A 25148-nucleotide genomic window follows, 5' to 3' on the forward strand; every position below is an offset into this window, starting at 1 on the left:
TTGTACTACATGGACATCCAGATAAAATTTATAAATAAACTTTGAATAAGTCAAGACAAATGAATTGTCAAAGGAAAAAAATGTAAAGGGCACATTTTTATCTTGTGGTTGCTCAAGAAATAGATAATAAGAGCAGAAGGAATATTTTTTCAACACCACCAGATCAGAGAGACTTTTGAAACAGCTTGCTGTTGATCTCAGTGGGTTCAATAATATTTAGATGAATATATAATTATTAATGAACTAATCTTACTTGAATTTTACGTACTCGGATTCTGCCAGAACAGTGATACTATTTTGAACACTATAGTATTTTGAACATTCCTTCCTCTGTCCTACTTATTTAATCGCTATTAAAACTTAGAGATGACAGACTGAATATTACAAAAATTGTAAGGAGGTATTTTTAATAAAAAAATGTCTGTGTGTACATATTATAACAATATGTAATTTAGCCACCAGATGGCATAGAATTTAATTGTATATCACTGGATCAGAATCTATCTATTATGATTTTAATTTTACTGAAGGTGATAAAGTTCTTACTTTACTGGCTGACCAGCAAGCCTGCTAAGCTTTCAAATAGCTATAAACCAGAGAAAGGGAACCTCTACCCAGTTCAGCACTCAATGGGAAAAGGTTATTAATTGTATAGAATATACTCTAAATGCAGAGAGTTTAGAATGCATTGAAATAATTTTTATATGTGATGTCTTACCCTTCAACACACAAGGGAGGACCCTGGATTATTTTATGAAGGGATGTACTCCGGCCTGATTCATCACAATGCAGCCTGTAAGACAGGGGTGTCAAACTCTATTTCATTAAGGGCCACATCAGGGTTGTGTTTGACCTTGGTGGGTGGGTGGGCGTGGGCAGCTCCACATCACTCATGTCAGGGCAGTGATGAAATTCAAATGTTTTTGGTACCGGTTCTGTGGGCGTGGCAGGGGAAGGATACTGCAAAAACTACATTCCCACCCCACTCCAGGGAAAGGATACTGTAAAATCCCCATTCCCTTCCCACTCCTGGTGGAAGGATATTGCAAATCTCCATTCCCACCCTACTCTGGGGCCAGCCGGGGTGGTATTTGCCGGTTCTCCAAACTACTCAAAATCTCCACTACCAGTTCTGCACAGCCTGTCAGAACCTGCTGAATTTCACCCCTGTGTCAGGGACGTCTATGGTGGCCCAAGCGTTCTGCCAAAGAAAATGGCACTTGGGAGGCTCCTAAACTCCATTGTTGCTGGCAGAGGGTTGCAGGAGGCCCTCACAGTTTAAAAAAAAAAAAAAAAAAAAACGGAACTCAGGAGGGCCATGTATGGCTCTGTCAAGGTCCATTTTCACTAGCAGAGGCACCATGGGCTGGTCCTTTGCTGTTTCCAGAGCAGCCCTGCAGTCCAGATCTAAGCACCCTGCAGGCCTCATCTGGCCCACAGGCCTTGAATTTGACACCCCTGCTGTAGGTGAATGCTAATGTATGCTGTAAATATCTTTGTATGTAACCCCATACATCATTTTATACATTGGTAATACTAAGATCCAAGCATGATTACCCAGCCAACACATGCAGATTTTGTGATAACAATTCATTGAATGCTGGAGTTATTAATAGCTTGCTCCTCATCATCCCAGAATTAGCCATTTCCCTCTCCCAATGATTTTCAGATGAACTTTAATTCTAAATGACACAACCATGAAAACCAGCTGATTCAGTACAGTGACAGTACGGTGTTTTTGACTAATACTACAAGTAGATCAAAGTCTATAGGTAGATCTCTGGTTTAATTAAGTAACTCAGCAAGGGTTGAGCTTGTTGAAATGAAGAAATGAATTTGGAACAAAAGAGCTGAGCTAAAATGAATTCTACACTAAACCCTGGATTTAATAGATTAATGAAGGAAGGATGTCCCTTAAAGCTGGATAAATGACATCTTAGTCTATTAAATGAAAACTGGAATATTTTTAGCCTCAAACATACTTATATATAATGTAAGATTTGTGTGTTTGAATGAATGCATTAACTCTTGACAACTGCTTCGACTTATCCCTGCAGTTTTTGGAAGAGCATTGTTAATTGCTTTCTTCTTAGTGGTGTGAGGGAGCAACCCCAAATCACTCAACTGGCTACAAACCTAAGGTAGGGCTAGAATTCAATCTCCAGACTTTTAGTCTAGTGTTTTAACCATTATACCAAAGTGGCTCCCAATATAAGAATTCCACATAGTATTACCAATAGCAGAGAAAACTCATTTTGAGGGGAAGCAGCAAACAATGGTCTATTGTCCATGGTTAGGAGAAACTCTGTTACTGCTTGCAATTAGGACAAAATTCAGATACACTAGGTTTTGCCAATCAGCTGCCACTTAGCTAAGATTCATTGAATCAATTATTTATTGTATTAAAATAATTCTCTGTGTTATTGCAACCAGTTGGTTTAGCAGAGATACATTTTCACCAAGGAAATGGGTGTTTATTTGGGCGGGCATGTGAATTAAGGGAACTTATCTTTAGATATAGATATATAGATATATAGATATATAGATATATAGATATATATATAGATATATAGATATATAGATATATAGATATATAGATATATAGATATATAGATATATAGATATATAGATATATAGATATATAGATATATAGATATATAGATATATAGATATATAGATATATAGATATATAGATATATAGATAGATATATAGATATATAGATATATAGATATATAGATATATAGATATATAGATATATAGATATATAGATATATAGATATATAGATATATAGATATATAGATATATAGATATATAGATATATAGATATATAGATATATAGATATATAGATATATAGATATATAGATACACACACACACAGAGAGAAAATTAAAATGATACATTATATGGTAAATGCACCTTTGCTCATATTAAATATGTGTGAGGTTTCATTTCAACTTAACTCACATAAAATTCACAAGAAGAAATTACACCTGGGTACATCAAACTATTTATTTCTGGCTATGTGCTTTTTGTACCTGGCTCTAAGATAAAATGGCTTTAATTTAAAAAAAACACACAAACAAAATGAATGTAATACATCAGTGTTTCAATTCCTGTTCTAAAACCAAGAGCAAACATTCCTATAATTTATTGGTATATCAGCAAAAAGGAGAAAATCCATTTGTACGCCAGTCCAAGTTCTAGTAAAATATTTATCAGTTGATCATGGGCTCAGCGATATTTTCTCCTGTTTTATTTCTGCCGCTCTGCGTGTTTCTTCTGGTCCTGAAGAGTCTGAAACCGCCTGCAGTATTTGGTTAAACAAATGCTGCAGTGCAAGATGATTGCACAGACAACAATATGGAAATGATTTGAAATTACTTTCTTCTAGGCATTTTCTTTTTAACTTCCTACGATATCTGGATTCAAGCCAGCGTAGCTTTGAGAGATCAGCCAAAACTGCCTAGAAGCTGCTAGGACTACCTGGGACTAATGGGTGCAAGCTAAATACATTGCTGAACGTCTGGATCCCAGTTATCCAGTTATTCCAGATGATCAGCATCTGGATTCTGGTTTTCTAGCATCGATACAAAGCCCGCCAAAGGGCTAGCCTTCCGTGGCACCCGTTCGGTGTAGAAAAGCAGAAAGGACTCCCTCCACTTAACTCTGCAAATCCAGTCCTGGACTGCATCTTCTTCCCAGTTTAACCTATAGAAATGGAGCTATTATAGAATATAAATAAAAGATTACAGATTAAGTAATCTAGACGACACACTATTAAACAAAGGGGAGAGGAAGGGAAAAACAAAAAAGTATTACTATACAGATATACAGTCAAAAGGTGACCTATGTGGAACTATTACAATGAAAATAAAATGTGAAAGAAGGAATCTATTTTTATGTAAATATAAAACCAGGTTTGCTTGAATCCCACCCCGAAAAATACATCAGAGTGAAGAAGAAAATAAGTAAATACAACGGAAGGTGGGAGAAAGGAGAGGGAAAGAAGAAAGGGAAAAGGAGAGGAAGCAAGGGAGGGGTAGTAAGAGTAGGCGAGAGGGTAGGAAGGGGAAGAAGAGATGAGGAGTGGGAGAGAGGGAGGGGAAAAGAGAAAGGAAATAAGGTAGAGAAGGGAGGTTGGGAGGAAAAGAGAAGGAAGAAGTAGGGTTGTTATAAAATAGGATGGCTGTATAGGGTGGCAGGAAAGCGACCCCGATTATATTTTTAAATGAATTGTGATAAATGTCACAAGATAACACATAAATATTAATAGTACTTATAAGAATGTATATTTGTGAATGTATATGTGAGGGGGGAAATTAAAAAAAGAAAAAGAAACGCAGCTATTAGATAAAGTCTCTAGGCCAGTATTTCTCAACCTTGGCCCCTTGAAGATGTCTGGACTTCAACTCCCAGAATTCCCCAGCCAGCATTCCCTGGCTGGGGAATTCTGGGAGTTGAAGTCCAGACATCTTCAAGGGGCCAAGGTTAGGAAACACAGCTTGGCATTTACACAAACATTTCCACCTGCTTTTCCCCCTCACAAAGGAAAGAGCGAGCGGGCCGACATGGCCAAGAGGAGGAAAGCCACGCCCACCCTTCCAAAGGGGCGGGGATTTCATAAAGGCAGTTTTAAAGGCGCAACGAGAAGCGGCGGTTCAAATGCGCTCTGTAGCCTTTCCACGTTTCCCCGCCACAAAGCCCCTCCTGCCGCGCCGCAGCCCCCACGCCGCCCTTTCCCTCACACACACACATCCGTTACCCGCCCCTTCTTTCTTCCTTCCTTCCTTCCTCCTCCTCCCCCTGTCAAACCCGTGACAGCCTTTGAGGCACGCCCTGCCAGGCCGGTGTTGCCGTTTACGGGCAGGCTGAAGGGGCGGCCGCCCGTTGCCTCCAGCGTCCCCTCGTTTGCGGGCAGCCCACGGGACGACCCGCGACAGCGCGGGGTGTGCGCCCGTACTGCGCCCCTTCCCCGCTTTCGGAGGCGCCGGGACCGACGTCGGAGACGACCATGGGCTCGACCGAGGAACTGCTGCTGCCGCCCGAGTGCCTCTTGGAAAGCGAGTGGGAACGGGGATCGGCGCCGGCGCCGCCGTTGCCGCCCTTGAGGGGCAGAGGGGCCGCATCCCGGCACAAGCGGCGGCGGCAGCAGCAGCAGCAGCAACCGCAACCAGCCCAGTCCTCGCTGCCTCTAGCGGGAGACGAGGACAAGCCGCCGCAGCAGGTGAGCGCCTCGTGAGAAGCGGCCACTTGCCGGGGACGCGTGTCAAGCGTCGCCGGGTGGTGTGTCACCGAGCTCCGGTTTCCTGGGGAAGGTTGTGGGGAACGGGGGGAACCAGGTCGGGGGGTTCGGTTTGGGGAATGCGGATCGAGAGAGGCCTTTGTTCCGCCCTGGTATACACGCTTTGCCTTCTGCTGTCAGTGGCAGACAGGAGGGAAATGGTATGTGTGCGTGTGCGTGTAACGACACACCTACTTGCACGAGGCAGTCAAGACTCAGTAATCTCCGCCGGCAAGCAGGAGTCCCCCGTCGTCGTCCGTCCCCCCCTCCCTTTTCTGGGAGAGCTGCAGTGTTGGAGCTCGGAGGTGAGGTGGTATTTTTCCCCCCTGCCATTCTCGAAGAAAAGAAATCTAGTATTTCCACCACCATAAAGCAGTATTGGCCTCCGAGATTGGCCTTTGGGTGGTCAAGTTGGGGAAAGGCTTCCTCCTGGAAAACATGACAATCCTGCACTTCCTCTAAGGACAGTGGAAGGTGTCCTCTTGCCAATTTTTTTGTGGGGGGAATATGCACAAAAGACTATTTTGACATCGTTAGATAAACTCCTATTGTGTACGAATAGGATCATTTCCTACTTCTGAGCTGTTTCCCAGATCTGGTCAAAATGTTATAAAACAATTCTGCATTGACATTTAACTGTTTTTTTCTTCTTCTCGGTCTCATGTTTAGGGGGTCTATAGATTTTGTATATTTGAGAATAATTTACTATTCTGTTTTTCATGTTGCTTTCTTTGGCTGTAACCCATCCTGTATCAATCCTCTGCATCCTTTGCAGCCTATCCTACCCAATCTGGAGGCCTCTAATTGTTGAGACAGACATGTACCAAGTTCAGTAGGCTGTTGAAGAAATGATGTATAGTCATATCCCAAAGAAGAAATAATAAACAGTCATATCACAACTAAAGTGTAAGAATTCCACACTTGCCAATGATAATTTCATTGAAATGTTGGCATTTTTAAAAGCAGAGAGTTTTCATGTCCATAAAATTTAAAGAGAATAATAAAACACACCCACACTCACATAAAGAAGAAATGCTTAGCATAATACTTAATCAGCCTAAGATGACATGCCACATCATTCAGGTATTTCTGCTTTTGATTTGATACTGAATCGTTTTTTTAAAAAAATATCTGGATGGATGCTTGGAACATTTTGCTAAGAACAGTATGAATATTTGAATAACAATTAGATTTACATCTCACAAGTATGACTTGAAAAATGGACAGACATAACTAAAAGTTCTGAATGTTTTCACATTAAGCAGCTGGCAGCATCCCACTGACCTTGGGTAATGTACAAAAGCTCAAACATATTTCAGCTTCATTAATATCTGAATGGGAAAGCACTAAGAAATCCTGGGGAGATGACAATGCTGGTAGGGCAAGCTCCAATGTATAAAAAGCCACCAAACCCCGCTGCTGATTGCACTATTACCTAGCATGAAAATGAAATGTCTACAAGAAAACAGCTAAGCTCAAAAAGCATCAAGGACGCAACAGTTGATCCCTGAGCTGTTCTACTAGAGGTATAATACCACTGAAGCAACTCTCACACACTAACTTTAGACTGACATATTTTGCACCACCTGTTACGTCCAAGTGGTTTTCAAGGACAGACTCACATATAGTGCACTGCAGTAAGCCAATCATGGAGCAATAAAGTGCATGAGTGACAGTCACCACAATTTGATTGAGATTGTTACTACAGTTAAGCAAAAGCAGTGGTAAATTCATTCTGTCTCTTTATTTGATCCTAAACATTAGAAAACAGACTGTTTCAGAGAAAACTCCCAAATAATTCTTAAATATATTATTTTTGTTAAGTTTCTCTATTATTAGCAGTGGTATACAATATGCAAAGTAAAAAAATAGAGTATGTGAAATAGAACTTCTCTGCATCAATGATCTTCCACATGATAATCCTCAGTTTGTATGAGTCTCAAGAGCAAGTGGCTCAACAGCTGACATATGAAAGTGCATGATGACATTTTATTCAAAGTGATAGGAAGCTAGTCCTTTACCAAACTGAAGAAAACATGAAATTTTGCAAATAAACACAGTATCCCCAAATTAAAAGATTTAATTTCTAAATTAGTGATTGCTCCAATTAGACTTTTCTATTATAATTATTTAATATACTAGCATATTTTATTTTCTTTGAGGCTATAATTTTCAGAATGTACTTATTAAAGAGAATAAGATAATATACTAAACACCGGCATCTGCAGTTTTGAAATTATACATAATTCTGTGATGAAATTTCTACCTCTAAGCAGATATTCCAAGGACATTATTAAATAAATTGATTTTTAGAAGTATTACAAATTGATACGTTTGTATGAAATAATATTAATGTAAATAAGGAAATGAAATTATTTCCCAAGTACATTCTTCATTTCACACTTCCTATAGAAATAGATGTTTACTACAATAAGAGTACTTTGTATTCCTTTTTGCCCTTTAGATCTCAAGGTGCTACATAAATGTGTATAATGTTTCTATTTACTATGAACAAAACTGCATCTTTTGTTATGTATCCTTAATCACTGAAATTTTATAAAGTAAAATTGAAACAAAAAGCATCCTTGAAAGTATATACCTAAAATTCATTTTAAGTTATTATAGGGCATATTCTCTTTTTTTTATTTTTAGCAGGCTAATTAAAAGTAACCTTCCTGGAATGAATAAAGGGTATGAAATCCTAACATGTTTGAGCAAATTTGTACAAGAATGTTTCAGTTATATAGCATTGTACTCCAAAGTCCTTGACCTATATTTATTCTCAACCTAATTCTGTAACAAGACCAAATATCTTTATGACTAAGTGCTGGTTTCAATTGAGTTGCTTACAAGATTTAAATTAGTTCATTTTATATTGCGGTATATCTTTTTGATTTTTGAGTTTCTCAGCCTCTGTAATAATGTAAGAAAATAATATAGTTTTAACAAAATTAACATTAAAAACATGTATAGCATCTATCTTTTATAAAGCTTCAAAATCAATTAAAGTTGGAGAGCTCAATCAAGAGGAGGGCTCAAGTGGAAAATTAGCATGGACTTGCATCTAAACATAAGAGGCCAAACGATTCTCTCTCTCTCTCTCTCTCTCTCTCTCTCTCTCTCTCTCTCTCTCTCTCTCTCTCTCTCTCTCTCACACACACACACACACACACACACACACACACACACACACACACACACACCATACATGCTTTTGAAATTTATTTAGCTTACAGGCTACAACTACTTTTCTGGGAAGATTCCTGTGCTATAGGCAGAAAACAATAAAATAGTTTGAAATCTACACATGAGGGTTTGGTTGTTTGTGCCTAACAGTTACAGACAGTTTCTGTGTACCTGACCATAAATTTGGTTATTGTTGTAGTAGTGCATAGTTTGTGTCAAAAGCAGAAATATTATACAATATCTAAAATGCCTAGAATACATTCTAATATAGAAAGAAAAAAATGTGTTCTATTCAATTTTTAAAATTAAGACTTGTTTTAACAGTTAACAATTATTGCATGGTGTCTGCATTGTTAGAATTTAGAATTATCATGTAATATATTCCACATATCCAGCTATAAAAAGCAAAACTTATTTCTTAACATTCCTGGTCAAAATTAGATTGAAATCAGTTGGAGCTATGGGTTTGTAATTTATGTTAAATTGGTACTGTTATTTCCAGGTCTTTTTTCTTAAGTTACATATTTTCTGCCTTTGCTCTACCCTCTAAAAGGTCTTTTAAATGTGTCCTAGATGTATAGAAGCTTCTTTTCTCTGAGTACTTCCCCCATAATTGCAGATATATTTAAATTACTCAATTGGGATATTCAAATTAGGGCTCTTTTGAAATAATTTGAAAACAAATTCTTTCAGCACATAGGAAATTGTTTTTCTAGATTCCAGTAAACTATTTTTGTGGCCTCGCATGCCCTGAAATATCTTTTTAAAACTGAATACAAAGCATTAAACACACAGCCTTACTATACAACCTTAAGAAGTAATACATTTGCAATACATGGTAGCATGTACAAAGTGCCTCTTTTCAAATTCTTAAACATTCTTGTTCTTTACAAACTTTATTTGTGCTTCAAAAGACACTCTCCAACAATCTCTGCATGCATGTACACGATAGCCATTAAGTGAAGTAGCCATACAAGTATGTAATGCAGAGATAGCCAGCTGTAGCTTAAAACAGGTGCTTTGTTTGCCCAGTGCTATTAACCAATTGACAACCAATCTGGTGCAGTGGTTAAGGCATTAGGCTGCTGGGTGACTTTGGGCCAGTCGTTTTCTGAGTCCTGGGAAGCAGGCAAAGGCAAGTCAGTTTCAAAGATTAATCCAGGCAGTTACCAATAGTCATCTGATTTAAAGGCACTAAAAAAATTGCCCACTGTTTGAGCCAGATCAAATTACCGGTCCTGTACAAAGGAGAGAAAGGGAAAGGTGCCAGTGTGTCTCTGCCTCTGTGTTTTTATTGTTGGTCTATGACTATACTGATTTGATAGTATCTGTGTGTTTTATTGTTTATGTAGTATTTTATGTCTGCCATTAAGGAAGAAACTTTACTTCAAAATGGCAAGGAATGTCTACAGGTACTTCTCAGGTTATGTTTGGAACCAGAATTCCTATCACTGAGCGGTATGGTCATAAAGTGTGATGTCACATAACTGCATCGCTTAGCAACAGCAATCCCAGCAGTCCCCACTGCTGTCATGAAATGAATACCTCACATGACTACAATTTGCAACTTCCTACCTGCTTCCAGCAAGCAAAATCAATGGGAAAGTTGGCAGGACGTCACAAGTCCTGGAAGACTTGTAAGCAGGCTTGTAGGTGGGTAAGTGCTATGGAGGTGGGCAGGTAGGTACTGTGGCACCATATAAGAGCAGGCAGTGGAGAATGTTGATGAGCCAAGGAGAGGTAGGCATGTACTAAGGCGGCAGTGGTGAGACCCCTCATGAAGAAACCATCTTTGGATCCAGCCGTTTTAAACAACTATCGTCCAGTCTCCAACCTCCCCTTTGGGGGAAGGTTGTTGAGAAGGTGGTGGCCTTTCAGCTCCAGCGATCCTTGGAGGAAGCTAGTTATCTCGATCCATTCCAGTCCAGCTTCAGACCTGGCTACAGCACAGAAACCGCTTTGGTCGCATTGACCGATGATCTCTGGAGAGCCAGGGATGGAGGCCATGCCTCCATCCTGGTGCTCCTTGACCTCTCGGCGGCTTTCGATACCATCGACCATGGTATCCTTCTGCGACGACTGCGGGAGGTGGGGGTGGGAGGCACTGTTTTACGGTGGTTCTCCTCTTACCTCTCAGACAGGTCGCAGTCGGTGTTAGTCGGAGGGCAGAGATCAACCCCTAGGCCCCTAACATATGGGGTGCCGCAGGGTTCGGTCCTGTCCCCCCTTCTTTTCAACATCTACATGAAACCGCTGGGCGAGATCATCCGACGGCACGGGATAAAATACCATCAATATGCGGACGATACACAGTTGTATCTGTCCGCCCCGTGCCAACTCAATGAAGCGATGGACGTGATGAGCCAGGGTCTTGAGGCTGTTAGAGACTGGATGGGGGTTAACAAGCTTGTGCTCAATCCAGAAAAGACCGAGTGGCTGTTGTGCTTCCCTCCCACGAATTGGCCAAGTGTTCCATCTCTCAGGCTGGGGGGTCAAATTGTACGCTCCTCAGATAGGGTTCGCAACTTGGGAGTCCTCCTGGATCCTCAGCTGACTTTTGAACACCATTTGTCAGCTGTAACCAGGGGGGCATTTGCCCAGGTTCGCCTGGTGCACCAGTTGCGTCCCTACTTGAACTGGGAGGCCCTCACAACAGTCACTCGTGCCCTTGTGACCTCTAGGCTGGAGTACTGCAATGTGCTCTACATGGGGCTGCCCTTGAAGAGTATTCGGCGACTTCAGCTGGTCCAGAATGCAGCCGCGCGAGCGATCGTGGGTGCACCTCGATTCACCCACGTAACACCTATCCTCCGCGAGCTGCACTGGCTGCCTGTTGATCTCCGGGTGCGCTTCAAGGTGCTACTTGTCACCTACAAAGCCCTTCATGGTATTGGATCTGGGTACTTGAGAGACCGCCTACTGCCAATTACCTCCACTAGACCGATAAGATCGCATAGATTAGGCCTCCTCCGAATTCCATCAGCCAGCCAGTGTAGACTGGCAACTACCCGGAGGAGAGCCTTCTCGGTGGCTGCTCTGACCCTCTGGAACGAACTCCCCGTGGAGATCCGGACCCTCACCACCCTCCAGACCTTCCGCGCCGCGCTTAAAATCTGGCTATCCCGGCTGGCCTGGGGTTAAAGACTCTAACCCCTACTCGAATTGTATGACTGTTGAGTTCTTAAATGATGTAGTGCTTTTATGTTGTAAATTGTTTGTCCTTCCCCACCCCCTTTGAACTGTGAGCCGCCCTGAGTCCCCCCAGGGAAAAGGGTGGCATACAAATAAAGTGAAACTAAACTAAACTAAACTAAACTAAACTATTGAAGGCAGGGGGCAGGTGCACGTACTACAGAATACAATATCTCTGGGATCTTGTACTCCATAGCCCAATTCTTTGGGGGAAAAGCAGGAGTGACTTGTGACTTTTTCTGCCAGCTTCTCCGTTGACTTTACTTGTGGGAAGTTTAGTTTAGTTTAGCTTAATAAGATTTGTATGCCGCCCACTCCCTTGAGACTCTGGGGGGCAACAGGTGCTTTGTTTGCCCAGTGCTATTAACCAATTGACAACCAATTGACAGGGAAGGTTGCAAATGGCAATTCCATGACTATAACCATGATTAGTGTGAGCCAGTTGCCAAGCATCCAGATCATGATCGTGTGCTATGAGGGTGCTGTAAATAACCAGAACCTTGGGATGCAGTCATGAGTACCACTTGTTAAGTGCTGATGCAAAATTGATGGTCACTGGATGAGTGGTTAATTGAAGATGACCTACGGTATATTTATAATAGAATAAAAAGTACATACATTGGTGCTTAATACAGGTTTATGTTCTCTTATTTAGTTCTAGTTCCCTATATTCAGCTTTTATTTAGAGGCTTTCAAACTTATCATTTCAATTATTCATACTCTGCATTCGAATATAACATTTAAATGTATTTTCAGTTTGATAATTGTGTATATTGATAAAGGGATCTGTTTTTCTGAATGGTTTCCTCCCAATAAATGTACATAATTAAAAATCAAAGTTTTGAAGTTCTACAAATTAAAGAATCATAAAATCTTCATCAGACTCGGAATCAATACAGATAGTCTTTGACTTATGACCACAATTAGTATTGAAACTTCCATCACTAATCTATGTGGTCATTAGGTAAGTTGTGCCCGATTTTACAACCTTTTTGGACACTGTTAAACAAGTCACCACAGTTACTAAGCAAATCACACAGTCGTTAAGTCAATCCCCCCACTAACCAGCTGTCAGAAGCCTCCTGGGAAGGGCACAAATGGCAATCATGTGACCTTGCGACACTGCATCCATCATTAATACATGCCAGGTACCATGTGCCCAAATTATAATCACATAACTTATGTGTTATTCTTTGTAACTTATGAACTGTCATTAAACAAATGGTCATAAGTGCAGGACTACCTGTAGTACTGTTAAGGCTCTTGGTCAGTTTATCAGAATTATGTGGACTAATTAAAAGGGCACTTTCTGAGATAATACAATACAATAGCAGAGTGTTGGAAGGGACCTTGGAGGTCTTCTAGTCCAATCCCCTGCCTAGGCAGGAAACTCTATACCGTTTACTGTTGTTTCCAGTAAATAGTTCTTGTCTAATGACAGGCTTTTAGACTAGTGCTTGTATGGAAAGTTAGAACGTTTTTCTCCATTGTAAGTAGACTAACCAATGTGGAATACATATCTTGTCATAAAAATGAAAAAGTCAAAAGATTGCTCTCCGAGACATCTAGTCACAATTTGTGTGTGTGTGTGTGTGTGTGTGTAAGAGAAAGAACACTGTATATGCTGTATAAGTGTAACATTGTTGGATGAAAATGTGAATGTTTCTACTTGGCTTTTGAAATTTGCACTTAACTATCCCCAAAAAAGTTTTAAATAATTATTGTTTAACTTCATTACGCTGATAGTAAAGGCCTTGTCCATGAAATACAACATTTGTGTTTCTACTACTCAGAATCCAGTTAATACATTTCTTTTGTCCTTAATTGAAACATGTATTTTCTAAAACAAGAAACTGGGCAATTGCAGTTTTATCACAAACGTTTGCAAGCTTTTATAAGTGCTAAATAAGTAAAGAAATACTTACAACTGCCTTCAAAATCAAGCACAAGAGAAACTGAATTAAAAATCTTTAATATCACAAACAATACGATGCAGTTTTAGAACAGGGCTTCTTTGTCTCATTGCTCAGCATGGAAAAAACAAATGGCTGTAATGCTGTTGCTTTTTATTGGAATATGAAATTTGCAAGCAAATTAGAACATTATGAGGGAACAATTTTCATGAACTCCATGTGAGGGTTTGGATTCTACATTATCTATTAAACTGATTTTAGTGTAGAATAGAATTTTAGTAATTTTTAGTAAATTCTATTCTGCTTACTAAGAGCCAGTTTAGTCTAGGGCGGGGGTCCCCAAGACCCTCTCCATGGACCAGTGCCAGAAACAGGACAAGCGAAGCCCCATCTGCAAGATCCAGGCAGCACATGAAACCATGTCCCCTCTGTTCCAGGAAAAATCTCTCTCCATGGAACCAGTCACTGGTGCCCAAAAGATTGGGGGCTACTGGTCTAGTGAGAAAGGCACCAAGTTAGAAAGCAGGATACTGAGTTTTAGTCCCACCTTAGCCATGAAGTCCTTGGGCCACCCAATCATTCTCTGCCCGGTTTACCTCACCTGGTTGCTGTTGTGAGGAAAATAGGAGGAGGAAAATATGTTGGATATATTCACTGCCTTGGGTTATTTGTAAATAATAATAAAAGCAGGATACAAATAATAAATGCAGGATACAAATAAATAACACAGAAGTAATATTGAATCATTCAAATTATGCTGTAAAATAAAGAAACCAAATAAAGACTAAATCCAGATAAAAATGTTTGTTTTGCACACACATTTTATGAAGGTACTTATTTTTGCAACATTTAATTAACAAGAAATAGTGGACCTCACAAAAACAAGTTACTGCGTTTTGTGAAACAAAAAAAAATCTTAAGGAAGGGAGGAGCCAATGTGGTGACGATACTCATGCGGACTTGACAGCCCAAGCCCGCCGATGACACTTTTGCCCCTGGACGGTCCTAAACCATCCCGAAGAGACGGTGACTAGGAAGACAAAACCTTGCTGGTCGCAGGGACACCGCAAAGTCCCTGGTCGACCCAAGGAAAGCGTTTCCAACCGGCGGCAAACAGGCAGTCCCCAGGCTGACATAGTCGGAGATGGCTCCGGAAGAAAGAAGAAGTGAAAGTGTTCCATCTGGTGAGGGTTTTTTTCTTTTACTTTCAGAAGATTGCCCTAAGAAAAAAAATTTCTTTTAAAGATATTAGTCCACTAAGTAAGAATAAAGCAGCGAATTTAATCCTTATTGGACTGTCTTAGAAAACTCTTTACTTTTGCTTGTAACGATCTTTTGTGGATTGAAGTGATTGCAATGTTTCCTGTTTCCCTGCTTAAAGTGAATGGACTGATTTTTTTCCTTATTTTTTACTACCTTAATTCTTTTGGCTTAAACTAAAACTTTTTTTATTTTAACAATTCCTTCTTTTATTTGTTATAAAAGCATATTAAAGATACTTCAAGAAAAGGTATATTAAAAAAAGTTGAATCTGCCAGTCGAAAGCCTGAGCCTGAGGTTTTTTTTTCCTGAAACAATGTATCCTTTGTTCACGTGTACTTGACTTCACTGACTTTGCAAAGGAAGGGTTTAGAGCTTGTTTATAAAATCTGATAAAGACTCAAGGGCACGAACAGTGCTTTGCAGGTGTGTTTGGAAAATATTTTTGCAAAAGAAGGAAAAGGAAAGAAAAAGGCAAGAACCCTTCTACTTTGAAAACTACAAAAGAACTTATGCTTAAATATAGATATATTCTCCAAGAAACTTTCTCTTTTTGATAGACTAGAGTGGCAGAGATTATCAGATTCTTTTTCTTTACATCTCTTTTCTTTTGGAAAAATGGATCAATATTCAGATGAGGAAAACTTAAAAGTTCAAAATATCCTGAATGACTTCAAAATATCTTAGAAGGATTTGAGAGATTTGACAAGAAATGGGATAGACTATGGGGTATCACAGTAAAAGATGATGGGGTTGGACCTCCAAAAATTAAAGAAGAGAATGAAAATACAGAAAACAAAGATAAGATAACAGATGAACTTACTAATGGAGCAAATGTGAGTGAAAGTGGAAAGAAGCTGGAAAAGTGACTGTGACAATTTGGAGCTTTACCCCAAATTTCAAGATCTAGGAGAAAAAAAAGAACAAAAAGGATGGAGTTAAGACAAACCTATCCAGAAATAAGTTTGATAACCAAAGTTAAGCTTATGTTAAAAACAACTCCAGGGCAACAAAACTACATGAGAGATCTTCTAAGCTACAAAGTGCGGAGAGAAGTTCAAAACTCTGGAAAGGAGCTGAAAAGAGAATTGACACAACAGCAGCTGAGAGAGATAAGACCATTTTGCTACTGGAAAGACACTGGTTGATAATGCTAGTTGATGATAAAAAAACTAGCCAATTTTTGATGATTAATAAGTAGGGATTTTAGTATCTTGTAGACTGTTTTAGATTATCATTGAATGTTTATTCGTTAACATATAATTTACCATGATATTAATAATTAAATGATAACCTTAATTAAGATAAATAATTGGGCCATAAATTTTAAATTGGGATCTGGCTAAAAGACTTATAAATTTTACTAACAAACCTTTGTCTAGATCTTGTTATGAAGGTAAATTAATCTGGGTCAGAAGAGAGGAGATGTGATACAAATAGTAAACAATTCATTTTTCCTTTTTTTCAACTATAATAACAATAAGGAAATGTTAATGGATACTTTTGGTGATTATTAAGCAGAAATGTTAACATTTTTAGAGTGTTCTAGATTTTAAATGTTTAGTCTGTTAACATCTAATTATTCAAGATAATAACAATGAAATGATAACCTTAATTAGTAAAATAAACTGGATATAAATTGCAATTTGGGGATTAGGGAAAAGACCTATAAATCTTATTAATAAATTTCTGTTGAGAGCTGGTTATAAAGGTATAATCTCCTTTGGGCCTGAACAGAGGAGAGGTGAGACAAATAGTAAAGATTTTTTTTAGTTAACTACAATAATAATAAGGAAATGTTGATGGATAATATTTAATGATATATACAGGTGTGTTGTACTACTAAAAGTAATTCGGACAGAAGCACTAATTTGTGAGTTGGGGGGGAAAAGGGGGAGGGAATGTTAGATATCCTACTAATTGACTCTTTTTTAGAATATATTATAAAGATTTAAAGTTATGGTAGACTCATTGAGATTCTGAAAGTATGCCAGTAGGTGGTTGTGTCTTTAAATATAAATGATTTTAGAAAAAAACAAGTTTAAGTAACTGTAATCAAATATACTGATAGTAAAATACACAAATTCTAAAATGTACAACTTAATTTGAATGAAGTATAGGTAATGATTGTGGAAGAAATGCACGAAATGTATCTGTACCAATGGAAACGCTTTCTACAAGATGTAACAAAAGGGTTCTACCACAAAACCGCGGACGACAAAATCGCGGTCGACGAAAGCGCGTATGTGACGTCATCACATCGCGACGAAAAAGATCGAAAAAGATCGAAAAATGTAAAAATAAAGCTAAAACCTTCCCCTAACCCCCCCAAACCTAACCCTAAACCTAAACCTAACCCTAAACCTAACCCTAAACCTAACCCTTAACGTAATGAAAAACCTAACGCTAACCCTTAACCTAACGCTAAACGTAACGCTAACGCTCTAACCCTAACCCTTAACCTAACCCTAACCCTAACCCTTAACCTAACCCTTACCTTTATGTGAATCGGCTTGCTGTAATTTAATTTTTATTTCAATTTTTCGATCTTTTTCGTCGCGTTGTGATGACGTCACATACGCGATTTCGTTGACCGCGCTTTTGTGGAACGCGCTTTTGACGGGTCACGAACAAAAGATGATTCTTTTTTTTCTTTTTGTGTGTGTGTAATAAAAACAATAAAAAAACTATTTAAAAAAATCTTAAGCAGAAACAGGAGCAGAAGTAAATTGTTTTTGATTATTTGAGTTCTTTTTCAGGATCTGTTGGAAACAAAGGGAAGGAAGCAAATTACAATTTCAGGGTGTATTGTAGCTTATGTGACAGTGTCAGTATATCATAATAATAAATGCGGCACTAAATCAAATCAATCTAAAATGTTTTGTTTCGGTGACCCATTTAGTCATTATAGTCTTTTTAATAAAAACCAAGTATTTATTATTAAATATAAAAACAAATACTTCAGTGAAGGGAAAAAAATTGCTTAATAATACACTATAATTAAAGGTAGAAGTCCACCCTTGCTTTACAATAGTATTGGCACATTGATTAAAATATTGAAGACTAGCTTTTGGCTAATAAGTCTTATAGTTCTATTAACAAACTAAAGAGGAAAATGAGAGACAAAATACCTTCTCTAGTCTATGATCCATGTGGTATAGTTGAGCATTATTGCTAGAAGGTGGAAAGCCATATTTCCTTACAGTAAAATCTAAAATAATTACTGAATAAGGAATTAAATCTCATATAATATATCCATACAAGCTAGTATTTTAGGTAAGGGCTAGTAATGACTAAAACAGATTGGGGAATAAAGATATTTCCTATTTTTGACAATGTGACAAAATTAGTGGGCCAGAGGAATGCCGTCGATATAGTTTACTTGGACTTCAGTAAGGCATTTGATAAGGTAGACCATAACCTACTACTAGATAAAGTAGAAGAATGTAGGTTAGACAGCATCACCACCAGATGGATTCGTAACTGGCTGACCAACCGCACTCAACATGTAGTCCTCAACGGAGCTGCATCTACATGGAGGGAAGTATGCAGTGGTGTACCCCAAGGATCTGTTTTAGGCCCAGTACTCTTCAACATCTTCATCAATTATTTGGATGAGGGAATAAATGGGGAACTCATCAAATTTGCAGATGATACCAAGCTGGCAGGAATAGCCAACACTCCAGAAGATAGGCTCAAGATACAGAAGGATCTTGACAAACTTGAACATTGGGAACTAGCTAATAAAATGAAATTCAATGGTGAAAAGAGTAAGGTTCTACATTTAGGCAAGAAAAATGAAATGCACAGGTACAGTATAGGTGGTACCTTTCTCAATAGTAGTGAAAGGGATCTTGGAGTCCTAGTGGACAACCATTTAAATATGAGCCAGCAGTGTGCAGCAGCTGCCAAAACAGCCAACACAGTTCCAGGCTGCATAAACAGAGGGATAGAATCAAGATCATGTGAAGTGTTAGTACCACTTTATAATGCCTTGGTAAGGCCACACTTGGAATACTGCATTCAGTTTTGGTCGCCACAATGTAGAAAAGACTCCTTCTGAGTGCAGAGAAGAGCAACAAAGATGATTAGGGAACTGGAGACTAAAACATGAAGAACGGTTGCAGGAACTGGGTATGTCTAGTTTAATAGAAAGAAGAACTAGTGGAGACATGGTAGCAGTGTTCCAATATCTCAGGGGTTGCCACAAAGAAGAGGGAGTCAAACTATTCTCCAAGGCACCTGAGGGCAGAACAAGAAGCAATGCGTGGAAACTAATCAAATAGAGAAGCAACTTAGAACTGAGGAGAAATTTCCTGACAGAACAGTTAATCAGTGGAACAGCTTGCCTCCAGAAGTTGTGAATGCCCCAACTCTGGAAGTCTTTAAGAAGATGTTGAATAGCCATTTGTCTGAGACAGTATAGGGTTTCCTGCCTAGGCAGGGGGTTGGATTAGAAGACCACCAAGGTCCCTTCCAATTCTGCTATTGTATTGTATTGTATATATAAGATTTCCTATCCAGTCATGTTTGATTCTAGGGGCATAGTGCCCATCTCTGTTTCTTGGCTTAAAAAAGGCAACAGTGTCCAAAGAAATTTTCCATAGTCATGTGGCCAGTATGGCTATATGCCATATACATGAAGTGGTACTATTAATTTATTCGCATTTGCATGCTTTTGAACTGCTAGTCAGTGCAGGAGCTTACCTGATTGCTTGGTGCCAGGTCTTGAACCTGGACTGTCAATTCCAACTGACAAGCTCAACTTCTTTACTTTCTGATCCATATTGTAGCACATTAATAAAGTACTTGGTTATATGACAAAATATGATACTATTGGAAGAAAGATTTTTTTTTAATAATATAAAACAGCTAGTTAATATGACAATATTTCAGATTGTTATCCTTGAGGGGAAAAAAATTAAAAAACTATTTTTACATACAAAAAAGCAGGAATAATATCACATGGTTTTGTTGATATAGATTTGTAATCTTTATTCTCTTTTTATTCTAGGTCCTACAAGAAGAAAGGGAAAATAATACTGAATCAATTATTGATGACTATAAAAAGATGGGGACTCTCTTTGGTGAACTCAACAAAAGCCTCATAAGAATAGGATTCACAAGGATGTATTTTGGAGAAAGGATTGTAGAACCTGTAATAATCCTGTTCTTCTGGGTTATGCTCTGGTTTCTTGGATTACAAGCTCTTGGATTGGTGGCTGTCCTGTGCCTTGTTATTATATATGTTCAGCAATAAAAGACACTGGATAGACTATTTCATATCTTGATGGATTTACATACTTAGCTGAACAAGAGTGGTATTACTACAAATTATTGTGCTGAATATTATGTAGCCATTAAATGTTTGCATGAGGTTTTTTCTTCCAATCTTTGTCATTTAAAAAGAAAAAGCATTCTTATCTGTCATGAATAGTTGAGTAAAAGATTCTCAGTATGAGGCAGTGTAGTCAAATCCTTCATTTAGTAAATCCTATTACTAAGTGGAAGAATTCAAATTTTAAGAGGTGTGGAAGTACAAACATACTTTTCATTGTATGAATGGTGCTTTTATATTCATGTAACAACTGTTTTCAAAAATACCTTTTATATTAAAACTAAATGTTAAAAAGCCAATTTTATGAGCTCTGGTGTTACATGATTTTTTATCACCAATCTCCTTGCAAAATTCTTTACTGATGTGTGAATGCATAGGAACTCATCTTAAGCAAATCTGTTTTTGTATAACTAGCGTGATTAATGATTTGTAAATGTATTAGAAAAATGTCAGTCTAAACATTCTTAAAGACAGTAAATCTGGTGATTTTTTTTCCATTTTTTAATTATGTGTGTATTTATATAAAAAAAAGTTCTCTTGAAATAAATTAGGATTTTTCCGTTCTTTTTAATGGACGTCTCCTAATTTATCTCAGTTTAATTATTTTATTGCAGTCTCAGCAGACAGATTATAAGTGCAAGCTACATAAAGTATTTTTGCTGAATTTGTCCACGTTTTCCCCCTTTTAAATGAGTATTTTGGGGAGAAGAAATAAATACATTTCCTAGTTACAAAATCAAGGACTGATATGTATTGAGCCAAAATATTACTAACATTCTTTATCAAGTTTACTTTATAATGTAAATATTCACTGCAGAGAACTTATTAGACCAGACACTGCACTGTTTTAAGTTATTTAAACGTAATTGATAAGTTGATAAACAGCTTGAACAGTTCCTCCTCAAAGCCATGCTTCCTGTAAGTTTGTTAAGTCAGTATCTCTTGTGTAACTCTAGAACCCAACTGATTTTTTTTAGTGAAGCTCTTTGTGTCTCTTAAAGTATGATGGTTATGATTACATTGATTTACCATGTGAAATTTTTTTTGAAGGGGAAAATTGGGATAATAAGTAGTTTATCCATCATAACTATAGAAATGCATTGCCAAATAAATTAAGTTCACAAATGAAAAGTCCTTTCTACCATGTTTACCATATCAAGAATCCAATGCAGAAGTAAAATTTGGAAATTCCTTTTTATATGCAAGATTACTATGTCATTCTTATACTGTTCCAAGTCTGGTACAGATTTATGAAGAAATATGTATGAAAATATTGGCATAGCAATCTCCTAAACAGATCGATGATTTATAGACATTAAGGAAGATCACGACTGGATAAAAACTAGCTTTCATGATATTTGCTATTTATGGTAATATAAATTTATCTTTATACTTTAGCTGTTCTAGGTAGGATATTTTAAAATATTTGTAGCTGAAATTGCCTTTTGTTACTTACCTTTAAGAGAAATTCCAGTCTCCATTTTAATAGTCAATTCTTCTTTCATTAAAGTCACCAGTTTTTTTCTTACCCATATAGTTCATGCAAAGATTTTTTTTTAAATTAAAACTTGCTAATTTATTTTGTTGTATTTTTAAAAAATATCACTGTTCTGTTGATGTAACCCTATCTAAACAATCTACAAAGATTATTGATTCTGTAATAAAGAACAATGAATTGTTTTGTATCTTGGGTGGCTGTTACCGCTCTCTGATATCTGAAGGTTCTCACTTTTTGGGAGGAAGCAGGATAATGTGTTTCAATGAAATGTCAGAGTATATACAGAAAAACCAGCTTCTCTTTGCAATCAGTATAGCTGGGTGTTAAATTCTATACCCTTTTTTAGGTACAAGAGCCAGCTCCAGTTTAGAACCTGAAGAATGCCTTTATAGGTATTCAGAAGACTAATTAAAAAAACTTACTGCTGGTGAATTAAGTGCAAGTACCCTAAGAATTATTTTCAAATTATTTTCAAGTAACTACTCAGTTCATATCTGTAGTATGTGTGTATAATATATACTGTAGGTGTGTGATTGATTGATTGTATTTATGGCCCATCATTTGGCCTATTACAATGATTTTAGAGTGTGATTGCACTTTTTGGAATATTTTGATCTTAAATGAAACTTCCGTTATTTTGATCTTTACTTACTACCATTCTACTATTTATAACTCTAATATGTTTTGGAAAGGAATGGAGCAAATATATACTTATTTTATATGAATTCTTGACTGTACAGTACACCGAAGAGCCATGCACTATGGTTTAATTGACAGGGATCCTTGCTGAAACTCAAAATACGTTACCAGATTGGGGATGAAAATCAGTATTAGATGTTCAGGAAGATTCAATCAGACATGGAAACTCACAGATTCTTTTGAAGGTATTTTCTGATCACAGATAAGCAGTGGTGGGATTCAAATAATTTAACAACTGGTTCTCTGCCCTAATGATTTCTTCCAACAACCAGTTCACCAAACTTCTCAGAAAGTTAGCAACCGGTTCTCCGGAAGTGCTAACTGGCAGAATCCCCCCACTGCAGATAAGGTTTTGCTCTAAAAAATGTAACACCCAAAATGGTTTTAATATTCAATTATTTCCTCAGAAATGTTTGTATGAAATTATGCTTCTACAAATTCAGATTTTTTTCAATAAAATTTCTTTTGGCTTAAAAATTGTTTTTGCCTGGTAATTTATAATGAAATACCTTTAGTAAAACGGGAGCTTCAAAAGCCATACTGGTATTCTGGAGGGTTTTTTTTTAATGTTATTTCCAATAATTAGAAATTATAGGTAGTCCTCAACTTACAACAGTTCATTCAGTGACTGTTGAAAGCTACAATAGCACTGAAAAAATGACGATTGTTTTTCACACTTACATCCTCATGGTCATGTGATTAAAATTTGAATGCTTGGTAACTGATTCATATCTATGACGATTGCAGTGTCCCAGGGTCATGTGATCCCCTTTTGCAACCTTCTGACAAGCAAAGTCAATGGGGAAGTCAGATTCACTTTACAACCAGTTACTAACTTAACAACCACAAAGGTTCACTTAACAACTGTGGCAAGGAAAGTGGTAAAATGAGGCAAACTCAATAAATGTCTCATTTAGCAACTTAAATATTGCACTCAATTGTGGTCGTAAGTCGAGGACTATCTGTAGTCATACAAGAAACTTCTTTAACAATAAAAAATATAATCAAAAATATAATCAAAATGTAAAAAGAACTACCTGGTCGATTCTATAAGATACAAATAATAACGCTCATGCTTGTGAACAGGTAGCCCTAATTTCTCAATTGCCTCATTTAGTGACCATTTGTGATTATGACAGTGATGAAAAAGTAACTGATCAATCCTCACATTTGCAATCTTTGCAGGTCTATAAAGCAAAGAAAAACTGATGTGAGATCAAAGAACAATCACAGTTTTACTTAGCAACCACTTTACTTAACAAACTAAGATGCTAGTCACAATGTGGTTGCTAAATGAGGACTACATGTAAAAATACTTCAATGTATATCTTCAATATTACGTTATCAAATGGTCACATTGGAAAATCAGGTATACAGAATTTGCACATATGCACTTTTCATCTCATTAAATGCAATATGCTTCTTAGTAAAATTTCTAGTAAGTGATTAATATTACAGACTTTAAATTTTAATTATTTGAATGATTATATGCAGCTTCACTGAATCTGTTGAGCTGTTGAAAGGTAATTTCTCTGAATAAAATACACAATCATTTCTTAAATTTGTATCCTAAAAATGATTTATGTACAAAGAGGAAAATATATTGCTATAATTATATATATCACACACTCAAAACATTTGCTTCCCAAGTCCAGCATATTAATATTTTGAACTTCTAAATCAAAACAACCAAAAAGTGTTCAAGGCCACCAAGATTATTACACCTATTCAGGGCATTTATAGTTGTTTTAATTGAACATTTAAGTGAAAATGGATAAGTTGTGCAGTATTTTCTTTAAGAATGTTTATTTCAAAATGAGCTTTCCCCCCAGTCACTTCATGACAATATTCATATAGTTTTCTTGGCAACAATGCAGTAATGACTTCCTGGTTACAATTAAATAAACTATCTATTTTAAACCTACCTCATGGTTACTACATTCTATTATTATTATTTTTTGCAATAATTTTATGTATTTACAAATACAAAAATAAAAGTCTAATACAAACTTTAAAAATATAAAAAGTAAAGGAAAAAGAAGTGCAAAAAAGGAAAAAGAAAAGCTATATAAAGATGATTTCCTCCTACTTCCAGAAAAGTAAAAATAACTTCAGTATCTTAACACCATCTCTAATATTTGCCATAACTCATCCCAGATCAGTAATCAATGTATAAAAGATATTCATTTCTAATTAGCAAAAGTCTATTAAGAGCTACCAGAATAATAAAATATATTTTAACTTTAATATAATTATTCATTTTTATTCCAATTTATCACTTTCTCTAAGAAACAGAACAAAAAAAAAATCTCCTTATAAACAGATCTTTGATGCCTAATCATTATTCTGGTAAAAAAAAGAATCTACTAATAGCTATCAAAAACCACTTTTTGATACCCTGATCAAATAAGTCTACCTCGAATTCCTTCAGTTTACTTGTCTTGATCTTTAATCCTACCAAATAATATCCCGCAAGATATCATTATGTTCTCTTTCTCTCCTCTCAGGAAGGCAGTATAAATATTTAACTAAATTTCCACAATGTATAATTTTGAATTAGATATATGTATAAAAAAGGAAGGGAAGGCGTAACATACTTGTTCCCAAAATCTATATGGGGATAGCAATTTAAATTAATTTAAGGCTACAAATAAGAAAAAAACAAGAACAAATCATGAGTCTGCAATTTGTTACAGTGAAAAATAGCTATAAATGGTTGTAGCGAAGAACTCTAAATGTTGATCATATTTCAGTTTATCTTGTAATAACATAAAAAAG

General features: G+C 37.1%; 1 protein-coding gene across 1 annotated transcript; it reads left to right on the plus strand.

Annotated features, from left to right (window-relative positions):
• The first annotated feature begins 4758 nt into the window (after nucleotides 1–4758).
• FAM241A (family with sequence similarity 241 member A) lies at nucleotides 4759–22847 on the plus strand. Its single transcript, XM_087724215.1, has 2 exons — nucleotides 4759–5227; nucleotides 19850–22847. Exons 1-2 carry the CDS (start codon nucleotides 5015–5017, stop codon nucleotides 20093–20095), a joined length of 459 nt encoding a protein of 152 aa, XP_087580341.1. The 5' UTR covers nucleotides 4759–5014; the 3' UTR covers nucleotides 20096–22847.
• The last annotated feature ends 2301 nt before the right edge of the window (nucleotides 22848–25148 follow it).

The sequence above is a fragment of the Thamnophis sirtalis genome, unplaced genomic scaffold, assembly GCF_051295495.1.
Source record: "Thamnophis sirtalis isolate CommonGarterSnake01/CBP01778 unplaced genomic scaffold, rThaSir2_p1.2 scaffold_10, whole genome shotgun sequence".
Classification (NCBI taxonomy): Eukaryota; Metazoa; Chordata; class Lepidosauria; order Squamata; family Natricidae; genus Thamnophis; species Thamnophis sirtalis.

Coding starts and splice junctions, on each gene's coding strand:
- FAM241A (XM_087724215.1), top strand. CDS start 5,015: ATGGGCTCGACCGAGGAACTGCTGCTGCCGCCCGAGTGCCTCTTGGAA. Junction 5,228..19,849: donor AGGACAAGCCGCCGCAGCAG/GTGAGCGCCTCG, acceptor TTTTTATTCTAG/GTCCTACAAGAAGAAAGGGA.